Source organism: Heteronotia binoei, chromosome 21, assembly GCF_032191835.1.
Source record: "Heteronotia binoei isolate CCM8104 ecotype False Entrance Well chromosome 21, APGP_CSIRO_Hbin_v1, whole genome shotgun sequence".
NCBI lineage: Eukaryota > Metazoa > Chordata > Lepidosauria > Squamata > Gekkonidae > Heteronotia > Heteronotia binoei.
Genome location: NC_083243.1, coordinates 26306205 through 26318359, shown reverse-complemented (window position 1 = coordinate 26318359; position 12155 = coordinate 26306205). Strand labels below are relative to the sequence as shown.

The following is a 12155-nucleotide window of genomic DNA, read 5'->3' as shown; positions in this document are numbered from 1 at the left end:
GCCGTGTGGATGGTGGGCAGTCATATTCATAAATACATTAGAAGCAGCAGATCTGTTTCAACCATTGATTGAGTTAGTTTTCTCAGAACAGTTGACTTTCTACCCATCTTCTGAGATGGTCCGAATTGTTTGGCTTGTCACACTTGTGGTTTTTCCATGTTCCTTGTTCACTAGAAGGCATTGTGTTCCAGTTAGGCATATGAAATACACACACTAGTAGGAACAAAAAGATGCTACATGGAGAGCCGGTTTGGTGTAGTGGTTAAGTGCACAGACTCTTTTGTGGGGGAACCGGGTTTGATTCCCCACTTCTCCACATGCAGCTGCTGGAATGGCCTTGAGTCAGCCATGGCTTTCACAGAGCTGTCCTTGAAAGGGCAGTTTCTGGGAGAGCTCTCTCAGCCCCACCTACCTCACCAGGTGTCTGTTGTGGAGGAGGAACGTAAAGGAGATTGTGAGCCACTCTGAGATTCAGACTGAAGGAGGGGCGTATAAATCCAACATCATCTTCTAAATGCATCTCTGGATACATACGGCTTTGTTGGATTAGAACCTGGTTGCAGTAGTTCCTTTGAGAAGGGACCAAGTCATTTGCAGTGAAGAGGAGCTAGGGTTTGAAGTTATAGCCTTTCTCATTGGAAGATGTCACATGGATACTGATTGGTATGGCCAGTTCAGTTGGCGAGCCCTGATATTATATGCATGTGAGTCATGATAGTATCAGCCCTGGATGGCCTAAGCTGGCCTGATCTTGTCAGGCCTCAGAAGCTAAGCAGGGTTGGCCTTGGTTAGTATTTGGATGGAAGTTGATGTGGTCACTACTCACTGTGCAGAAGCAGGCAATGGCAAACCACCTCTGAAGCGAGCCTTGACACTCCTGTGGGGTCGCCATAGTTGTCTGTGTCTTGGCAGCACTTTTCTACCACCACCACTGATATTATCACCCCGCTTTTGTTCATAAACCAAGTACGCTCCCAAGATTCTATAAAGCTTAATTGTTTCTGGTTTTTGTCTCTCCTGCTGTTTGCTTGCCTTATACTTCATGTTACTTTTAATTCCTTTTAGAAAACAGTAGTCACACATGAAAACTTCTTATCCTGCCCCATAGTTGCTGTAAATTTTTTGGCCACTGTGTGACACAGAGTGTTGGACTGGATGGGCCATTGGCTTGATCCAACATGGCTTCTCTTATGTTCTTATGTTCTTGTGGCCCTTTCTTACCCTTCCAAGGAAATACTGATTGCCACTTTGGGCAGGCCAGTTTGGCAAGGGATCCTGGAGGTTTTTACCATCTTCTGAGTATGGAGCAGGTCTCACAGGGGATGTGTGTGCGCAGGGGGGGGGGGGGGAGTTATTGTGAAGTTCCTGCCTTGGCTTCTGTGCCTTGTTGGCTGTCCAGAGGTTAACCACCATAGGATGCTAGCCTAGATGGACCACTGGTCTGATCCAGCAGGGCTCTTCTGATGTTCTTGTGGTCTTATGACTGTACAAACCTACAATCAGCTGTAAGCAATATGTTTTCTGAAATAAGATTTTTCACAGGTGACAAAATATATTGATTTTTTTTCCAGAAATCTGAGAAGAAATTGAACTTTGATTAAGGTTCCAGTAATTATTTTTCTAATAATCTTGAACTGCCTCTCCAAGATATTACATTTTATGTGGAGCAGGGAGGTGGTGGTGTTGGACAGAACGCTGCAGGTTATTGATCTAAAGCAGAAGGGAATTTTTGCTGAGGGGGTTTTTTGGAGGAGTTTGCTGCTGCTGATTTCATGCTTGTTCTGTTGAGCCCTCCATCATGCCACTGTTATTTTTTTTTTTGTCCAGAGATGCAGTATTTGGCAATGTAGTGGAATGTGGCAGAGAGGGAAGTGCGAAAAACTTCCATTCTGTAAGAAGAGTAGTTTGGATCCAATCCAGTAGGTTGCATCTAGATTTAAGTCTTCCACTAACGGAGGACAATTCTTACAACAGAACGGAACTTTCCTTCTTCTCCCCTTTCTGTTGCAGCTTGTTGATAGTCCTAAAATGCTACTTCTGGGGGTACAGGAGACCCTCAAAAATGGCATGGGGCAGGTTGGGGGCTGCAGTGGGGGAGTTATTAGAAATAATACTTCCCCTTCTGTTAATTAAAGACTTAGTCCGGATCCAACTTATTGTCTCTAGTAATAACCTCAGAGCTTCATCTTTTAAATGTGGTAGTCTTTTTGTTTTTTTATAAACTGTTTCAGAGAATAGCCATGTTGGTCTACAATAGAACAGTTCAAGGCCAGTAGCCCCTTAGGGAACAACAAGAGCTTCTAGGTGTAAGCTTTCAAGAGTCAAAGCCATCAGATGCAAGTGGAGTAACAATTCTTTATTTGTAGTCAGGTAGCCAAGCAGGGGTGGCCAAACTTGCTTAACGTAAGAGCCACATAGAATAAATGCCAGATGTTTGAGAGCTGCAAGACATGAATGTCAGATGTTGGAAGGAAGGAAGGTAAATAGATGGGGGAGGGAGGGAGAGGTGGAAAAAACACCCAACTTTAATGTTAAATGCGTTCTACAAGCCACCAGCTGCTTTGGCTTGAAGAAGTGATTTAAAGAGACATGCTTTCTCCAAGCTGGCCAATGGGATGACAGACGATTCAAGAGCCACGCAATATGTGTGAAAGAGCCACATGTGGCTCCTGAGCCACAGTTTGGCCACGCTTGGTTTGAAGCAATAGAACTAAGTTAAGAGTCCCATGGCACCTTTAATACCAACAAAGTCTTATTCAGGGTATGAGTTTTCATGTGCATGCACACTTCTTCAGACCAACTGGAATGAAACTTATGAATCCGTACATAGAGATTAAAAAACAAATTAGCATACAAGCATAAGTGTAGGTTCCAAAAAAACTTCCAAACTGACAAGATCTTTCTCTTAGAGGTGTTTCTGTCCAACTAATTTCATTTTAACATGCAGCTTTACAGTTATTTGAAGAGCCTTGAGGCGCAGAGTGTTAAAGCTGCAGTACTGCAGTCCTAAGCGTTGCTCATGACCTGAGTTCGATCCCCGGTGGAAGCTGGGTTTTCAGATAGCCGGCTCGAGGTTGGCTCAGCCTTCCATCCTTCCAAGGTCGGTGAAATGAGTACCCAGCTTGCTGGGGGGGAAAGTGTAGATGACTGGGGAAGGCAATGGCAAACCACCCCGTAAAAAGTCTGCAGTGAAAACATTGTGAAAGCAACGTCACCCCAGAGTCAGAAATGACTGATGCTTGCACAGGGGACCTTTCCTTTCCTTACTGTTATTTACAAAAAATTACAAACATTATTCCAGTTTGTCAATACAAAAAAGAATACATTAGAAGACAGTGAATATGGATTTAGCAATGTGTAATGAGATTTATCCAGGGAAAAACAGTGAGGCAAATGGAGTGTTACGAGAAATTGTCTGATCCTGTTGTCAAGTGATCACCCATTAGGGTTCAACAGGGCAGGGGATGGGGGAACATCACAAGGACATAAATATGTTGGAATTGGAGATTGATGTATCCTTGATTGTGAGACTCTGTCATTAGGTTTCTTAATTGTGAAGAGTAATAAATTTAGAGTCTGTTGTCGTGCTCCATTGGACTCCTCTCAAGCATTGGTTAAATAACCAACAGACTCTAACACAGATTTTTCTTTTTATATATATATGTGTGTGTGTGTGTGTGTGTGTGTGTGTGTATCTTGGGGGGCGGGAGGGGGAAGGTGACTCCTGGATATTCAGTTTGGTCAAGAGCCATTTTGGTGTAGTGCGCAAACTCTTATCTGGGGGAACTGGGTTTGATTCCCCACTCCTCCAGTTGCAGCTGCTGGAATGGCCTTGGGTCAGCCATAGCCCTCGTGAGAGTTGTCTTTGAAAGGGCAGCTTCTGCGAGAGCTCTCTCAGCCCCATGTACCTCACAGGGTGTCTGCTGGGGGGGGGGAGGTAAAGGAGATTGTGACTGCTCTGAGATTCAGAATATAGGGCGGGATATAAATCCAATATCATCATCATCATCATCATCATTAGTTCATTCTAGACTCATAGCTTTTTAAGTAGGGGCTTTGTAATGTACCATATATTATGTCTTTTTCAGCTGGTCCCTCTATTCCTCCAGTAGTGGCGTATCCAAAAAGAAGCCAGACCAGCACTGCAGATGGCGACCTCAAGGAAGAAAGGAAGTCCAGCAGCAGTGCTGCTGGAGGAAGAGGAATTGCTCCCGCCAGCCCCATGCTTGGGAATGCCAGCAATCCCAACAAGGCTGACATTCCTGAGCGGAAGAAGAGCTCTGTTGCCCCTAATGTAAGTTGCAGCTGTGCTTTAAATTATAAAGGAGGAATCTTAATTTTTTTTTAAAAAAATGGAAATTTCTTTGTCCAGTCTACCATACTGTTTGCGTACATTTGATATTGTGGTTAAGTGTGCAGACTTTTCTCTGGGAGAACCGGGTTTGATTCCCCACTCCCTTACTCGTTTGGAATTTGTCTTTTATTACTGGATGTTGAAGGGCTTCATCCAAAGTCACCAGACATATGGACAGAGCCGTAGCCAGGATTTCACGTTTGGTGGGGCCCACAGCAGGATTTGTTGTGGGGCGGGGGCGGCAGGAGGCCACCCGGTTTGACAGCCCAGGACTCTCGGCACTGTAAACTGGCTTGAGTTCCACAAGCTAACCCCCCTTCACCTGGGCAGTCACAGCAGCTCTGCTCCCCCCACCTGTTTCTTATGTGCCCATCTCTCAGAAAGACAGAGACCTCTTGACTCTCCCCTCCCCCCTTTGCTCTGCACGCTGTGTTAGGGAAGGGGAGAGAAAAAGCGAAAAGACCAGCAGCGATGCTACCACTTGTTCAGAGTGGCGGTGAGCAAAGAGGACAGATTGGGGGCCCTCCAATGGAGGGGCCATATAGTCAGGGGGGGGGGCGGTGTGTGAAAGGATAGGCCTGGCCCCTCCCAGGCCCCACTGTAGCTACAGGCCTGCATACGGAACAACATCGTGGAGGTGTTTGTCCCTGAAACACCATATATTTACTTTGGAGTAGACTCTTGGAGGGAGAGCAGAGCACCCTGGATTCTGGTTCTGAGTGGTTACAAGCAATGTATGATTATAATTAACTCATGTTTGTTGATTATGCACTAAATAGAGCATGCATACACACTAATAGTGTGAAGGTATTATTGTTACCCGGTGATGATTTTCATTGATTTTCTATTGACATCAGAACCCGTTGTGTATTATTACAAGTTCTCTCAAGGCTGTTTTGCTCAAGAGCAGTTCTGGGAGAGCTCTCTCAGCCCCACCTACCTCACAGGGTGTCTGTTGTGGCGAGGGGAAGGGAAAGGAGATTATTCAAAAGCAAATGTGGAGTACTTCCCATTGTTATATTCTGCATTATAACCGTTTATCCAATAACTTGCAGTGCAGTCCAGTGCAGAGTTACTTCAGTCTAAACCAGTAGATTTCTGGGCATGGAGTGACATCACCAGTTCAGTAGCCTGTCCGACAACTTCAGTGCAAATATTCAAATAAAACATTAAGAGGTCTACTTAGGAGAAGCTGTGATTTGAAGATTTGTCAGATTCACTGGTGATTGCTTCCTTCTGCCTCCCATTTGTTTGTGTTATGTGTATGTTTTAGAAAAATGATTCTAATAGCTAAGCTCTCAGTATAGTTTCAAAAAATACAGTCTTTGATTCTATACGGAGTTCAGTTTGGCTTCTGTTAGCCTAGACACCTTGAATTCCAGTGCATTAAGCAATATATTTCATAATCTCCTAGTTAATTATTTGGTCTCTAGTTTTTATTTTTGAAATGAAAGATATTTTGATAGATTTTTGATGTTCCAAAGTGCTCATGTTATAGTTATCTTTTATTATTGCCTCTGTTTAAAGTTAGCATACGCTGATCTCATCTAGTGTGTGTCCAAATCTTTCTCTTTCACAAAACCTCTGTTTTAAGGAATCATGCAGCTTTTAGAAACTCCCTTCCATTTGTTGTGAATTCTTTTTTCTTTTCTTTTTTTAAAGAAGTCTTATAAGCATTGGACTTGTACCTGAGTACATTTTAAAATTCCATCAAAGCAAAAGTTAAGACTTGTGCGTATGTTAACACTGTAGGAGACAGAGATTTATGTAACTACAGTATCCTGCTCCTTTGTAAAAATAACTCTCTGCGAGACTCCAGTCTTGATTGATTTTCTTTCTTGGTCTCTCTGTTGGAATTCCTAGAACCTTTCATTATTACCGCTTCCAGTGAAGCATGAGACGTTTCAGTAGGAGTAAACTTGACTATAATTTCTTCACTTAATCCACATTTTCTCCCCTCGCATCTACTTGTCTGTCTTCATAGTCAAATGTAAAGTAACCTGTTTCCTTTCAGGAACTCTTCAAGTAGGAGGATGCCAGACTTGTTCTGGAGAGCCAGTTTGGTGCAGTGGTTACGTGTGCAGACTCTTAACTGGGAGGGGAAGGGAAAGGAGATTGTAAGCTGCTCTAAGACTCCTTCAGGTAGTGAAAAGCAGGGTATAAACCCAATCTCCTCCTCCTCCCCCTCCTCCTCCCAGATGGCTTTGGTATTTCTCTAACTTGTCTGCTAAACAGATCCAAGAGGGCAGCCATGTTGATCTGAAGCTGTAGAACAAAGTAGGGAGTCCAGTTGCACCTTTAAGACCAGCGGAGTTTTATTCAGAATGTAAGCTTTCGTATGCATGCATACTTCTTCAGACAAGGGGATGGGGTACAGAGTTGAAATACATATAGCTGGTGGGTTAAGAGTGTAAACTGATACAAAGTTAAGATCAAATGACTGTGACAACTTCCCAAATAAGATTTCAAGGAGACAGCATATTCTCCTCCTGCTTCACTTAGCTGAATGGCTTTCTTCTCCTAGGACTTTCTTTCTCTGGGGCTGTGTAAACTTGTTTGTGGGCCCAGTTCAAAGTGCTGGTGTTGACCTTTAAAGTACTGTACCATCTGGGGCCAGTATAACTAAAGGACTGCCTACCTGACCACTAGGGTCATCTTCTCAGGCCCTGCCTTCTGAGGTTAGATGGGTTTGGGAGCCTGAAAGTAGTGGTGCTAAAACTGTAGAACTCTGTCTCCAGGGCTATATATATCTTAGTTTTGTTTTCAGTTCCTCTTACGGTATTTTTTATATCGCTTTTAGCTATCAGCTGCCTTGATGTCCCTGATTGGGCTGACAAGTGAAATATACATTATAGCTAAATAAATGGCTTGGGATGGATCAGTAAACTGGAATTTCTGTCTCCCTCTGTCCTGTGCCAGTTTCTTCTGGCTTTTTATTTTGCATGCATTATTACAGTTACACCATTACTTTACGTAGAGGGCATTTGAAATGTGGAATTAGCTGCCAGAGGATGTAGTGATGGTCACAGGAATAAACAGCTTTAAAAGGGGATTAGGGAGATTCATGGGGAGATAAATTGATGAATGGCTTCTAGCCATGGTGACTGAAGAGAACCTCCACATTCTGAGATGCTAAGTCTCAGAGCCAGGAGACAGCATCAGGGGAAGACCTCAGCATTTATGCCCTGTTGTTGGCTCTCCAGAAGAACTGGCTGGTCACTGTGTGAGACAGGATGTTGTACTAGATCAGGGGTGTCGAACTCATTTGTTATGAGAGCTGGATCTGACATAAATGTGACCTTGTCGGGCTGGGCCATGTGTGTACCTATTTAAAATTAGGTAGCAGAGTTATAAACTTTCTAAAGGACACAGACAAAGATGACTAAAGATTTTTTTTTTTAAATTAAAACATGCTTAAAACATTAGCACTTGTTGGTCTTAAAGGTGCTTTCTTTGTATTTCTCCCTGGAATCCAGGGAACTGGGCAAAGGAAGCTCTGGCTCTTTCCCTCCCTCCCCAAGGGACCAGGAGGGGGAGAAGCCTCAACTAATGGAGAAAATTGAGGTTTTTCTCTGTAGTTCCTGTGATTGAGCAAGCCTGGCAAAGCAAGCTGAGATGCAGAAAGAAGCAAGAGAGAGGGAGAAGGAAGCAGACAAGAGCCAGTTGCTCATGTGCCTGATAGGAGCCCTCCAGAGGCCTGATTCGGCTCCCAGACCGCATGTTTGACTAGGTGGATCATTGCTCTGATTCAGCAGGCTTCTTCTTAGCTCCTTATGTCCTTATTAAATGTCTGCTGTAATTCCCTGTCTGTAGCTGTTAATCTTCAAAGAATGCCAGCAGGTTAGTTGAGCATGCTGTGTCTCTCTGTTGTCTTAACAGCCACTGTATGGATGTTTACCATACACCTTTTTCAGCTTTCAGTGCAAACAGTCCCTACAAGATTTCCTTCACCAATGAATTGCTTGACTTGGTGCCCCTCTCTTTGTATTGTTCCCTGGAGCTGAGGGAGGACAACAGATTGTATAATGGAACTGCTTGGTTCTGTTCTAGTCTTTGTAGGGATTTTGTCCTACTTCAGATGCTACAATGTTTGGGGGAGGGGAGGACTTCCTAGCTTTCCCTGTTCCTTGTAAAGCCCCAGTTGAGTGCATGCTTGTCTTGACTATTTTCAGTACATCTAATGCAGTCTGTTATCCACTAGATCTTCTTCGTGGTCTCTGTGCAGTCCCACACATGGGTTTTCCTATCAGGACGAACCCTACCTCGGAGATTTTAAATAGCTAGCCTAGGCGTTATTTTTGGCGCGCACTCCCTCCCGCTCTGGGGAGCAGGCATCCACTGCGCATGCCTGTAGCGCGAGGGAGGCGCCCAACCCACTCAGTTTCTTTCCAACCGCCGCCCGGGATAGTCCTACCTCGTTGCGCTCCTCACTTACCTCAGATATCTAGCCTTCGTTTTCCTCAAGTTTCCTCTTCTTTCATCCTTCGCTATTTCTTCATATTCTTATCTTCAAAAAAAAAAAAAAAAAAAAGATTTAGATAAATATCTTCCCCGCTTTTTCCTCAGACCTCCCTTCCCCCACCCCCACCCCCCCCCCCGGGCGTATGGAAGGAAGGGACAGTAAAATAACTTTCAAAAGGTGCTCGCGCTGTAGGGCGAAAATCCCTACATCGGACGGGCATTCGCTTTGCTTGTTCTGTTTGGGAGAATCCCATAAAGTGGACGCCTGTGCGCACTGCCTTCAATTTTGCAAACAGGCGCGAAAAAACAGAGCCGCTAGACTCAGAAGCCACTTAATGGAGTCTGTGCTCCAGCCTGATATGTCGCAATCTTCGTCAGCAAGTAAGTCGCCTCCCCTACTGACTCCCCAAGGGGACGGCGCAAGGTCGGCAGCTTCAGTGGCCATTGCTCCCAGCAAGCATAAGTCCGGCGATGCCGCGAAAGCCGGCGACGGCGCGAGAACGTCAGAACAAACGGCCGCGGCGACTAAACCAAAGGGCGGGAAGCACACTAAGAAACATAAGCATTCCGACCCGAAGGGCCAGAAGGATTCGAGAAAACCGTCCGATCCGAAGGCTCCGCGGAAACCGACAGACCCGAAGGACCCGAAGATTCCGAAGGACTCGAGAAAATCCTCCGAACAACAGAATGAGCCTGAGACGCAATGCGAGCCTTCCACTCCCGGATCCGACACCCAGGAAGTGACCACCCCGGCTACGGAGTCGCCGCACCAGCAGACGGAAGAAGTTATTCCCATTCCGTCCCGATCCCCTTCCCCGCATGGATCCATGCTAGACCCTGCGCTGGAGCCGATTCGAGACCCGCAACAGTGGACTCGACACCACATCAATCCTAGATCGTTCCGCGATATGTCGAATCCCATCCAGCACAAACATGATGCTTACAGGTACTTCGATGCGCATCGGTTCCCAGCCAGGTCTCCCAGCATGGAGAGATATAGGTACCATCATGCGCGTTTCCCGGAGAGATCCCCTAGTAGAGGGAGGGACCGCCATCGCTACAACCCGAGATCTCGGTCCCCATCCATGTCCCCGAGGCGACGCCATTATGCTTCAAGGTCTCCTTCCATCGAATCCCATGCATGCTGCGGATACCATCATTCTCGGTACCGAACCGATTATCACATGAACCCATCCAAGGAAGCGACTCCTGTCCAACGGAGCAAGCAACCACCGAGACAGCCGTCTCCGACTCCTTCCACTTCGACTTCTAAACCTAGGGGTGCGATTCCAGTGGAACCCAAAAGCACGACTCCAACCAGACCGGACCTACCTGAACCCGAACCTGACTCTGATGCTGAATCCGAAGCTCAATCATCGGATTCGATACAGTCCATGTCCCCTGGGTCCCCTGCTTCAGATATCGCCAAGCCCGCGGATTTGTCACCTTCCGAAGGGGCAAAGACATACCTGGACTTGATTGCCAATATGGCCTCTGCACTTAACGTAACTCTGACTTCGGATGCACCCAAGGTGACAGACGTGGTACACGACCTGGTGCACTCAGATTTACCTGCTGGTTCCTTTCTGCCGATGCTGCCGGTACACCTAGAAGCCATCAAAGAAGCTTGGGACAACCCAGCCTCCATTCCCCCGACTTCAAAACGAATCGAATCCCTTTATAGGATCCAAGCACCGGATTCGAAATTTTTATTTAGCCATCCAGCACCGAATTCTCTGATAGTGCATTCATCTTCTAAAACCAAACAGACCCGCCACCCGGTACCCCCTGAGAAGGAAGGCAGGAAGTTAGATACTCTTGGAAGGAAAATGTATTCAATCTCGACGGCAACTGCCAAGATCAACAATTACCTAGCATACTTCGCCGCGTATTCCCACAATATCTCCTCCCAACTGAATACGCTAGTCTCTGCCCTGCCTGAGCCCTCCCAGAAACAAGCCTGCAAGCTACTTCAGGAGCTCAACAGGATTTCAAAGCAACAGATAAACACCATCCGTCACTCTGTGGGGTGCACTTCCAAGGCGATGGCCGCCTCCATTGCCCTAAGGCGACATGCTTGGCTTCGATCCTCTTCGTTGCAGCCTGATCTAAAATTCAAGATAGAAGACCTTCCCTTCGATGGCCAAGGTCTCTTTAATGCCACAACGGACGATATACTGTCCACCGTGGATGACAGCCGCAAACGAGCGAAAAGATTGGGGGTAGCCCAACAGCAACAACAACAACAGAGCTATAAGCCCAGATCATGGAAACCAACCCCCTTCAAACGTTCCAGATCCCCTCGACAATCTGAATACTGGAAACGTAAAGCTCCTCCTCCAAAGCAATCCTTTAACCAGAGACAGCAGAGACCACAACCACCTAAAAAGGCTGCATCTTCATCGAAGCAGTCTCTTTGACTTTCTACCTCTACCACTTCAGCACGTCTCCAGGCTTCTTCCATTTCTCGACAATTGGCAACAAATAACCACAGACAAATGGGTTCTGAACATTATTTTGAGGGGCTACTCCATAGAGTTCCAAGCACCACCAAAAAGACATCATTTTGTTTCCACTCCCCCATCACCTTCCCTTCAGGAAGAAATAGACACCTTAACAGCCAAAGCGGCTATAGAGCCTGTCCCAGTCCAGTATCATCGGACAGGTTTTTATTCCAGGTACTTTCTAGTCCCGAAAAGGGATGGGGGACAGCGCCCGATTCTGGATCTAAGAGCCCTAAACAAATTCATCCGCCACAGAAAATTCAGAATGATCACCTTACAATCGATTCTGCCATTAATCCCCAGAAACTCCTGGATGGCACTGGTAGATTTACAGGACGCATACTTCCACCTGACAATACACCAATGCCACAGGAAGTTTCTGCGTTTCGCCGTTGGCAACAACCACTACCAGTTCCGAGCTCTGCCCTTCGGACTTTCCACGGCACCACGGACATTCACAAAATGTATGGCGGTTATTGCAGCGTACCTCAGGCAACGCGGCGTTGCAACCTACCCATACATAGACGATTGGCTCCTTGTGGGAGCTTCAAGGACACAGTTGATGAAGGACATTTCCATCACACTTGCGCTCCTAGCAAACCTGGGCCTCCAGGTCAATCATCAAAAGTCACACCTTACCCCAACTCAAGACATTCAGTTTATTGGGGCTCGTTTGTGCACCACGGACCACAAGGCGTATCTTCCTGTGGACAGGATATCCTCCATTCAGACGCTGGCCACACAAATAATGCAACAACCCAAACAAGCGGCCTTCAACATTCAGCGCATGTTAGGACTTATGGCAGCCACAACGGCAGTTCTGACACACGCAAGAC

At 46.2% G+C, this 12155-nt stretch overlaps 1 protein-coding gene across 9 annotated transcripts in view; it reads left to right on the top strand.

Annotated features, from left to right (window-relative positions):
• The window catches only part of MARK3 (microtubule affinity regulating kinase 3), a 131370-nt gene that overhangs the window by 85796 nt on the left and 33419 nt on the right, over positions 1-12155 (top strand). For all 9 annotated transcript variants that reach the window (XM_060261298.1, XM_060261296.1, XM_060261306.1 and 6 more), the window contains one exon: positions 4089-4294. In XM_060261298.1, coding sequence (XP_060117281.1) covers positions 4089-4294 — 206 coding nt within the window. The remainder of the gene's footprint in view (positions 1-4088; positions 4295-12155) is intronic.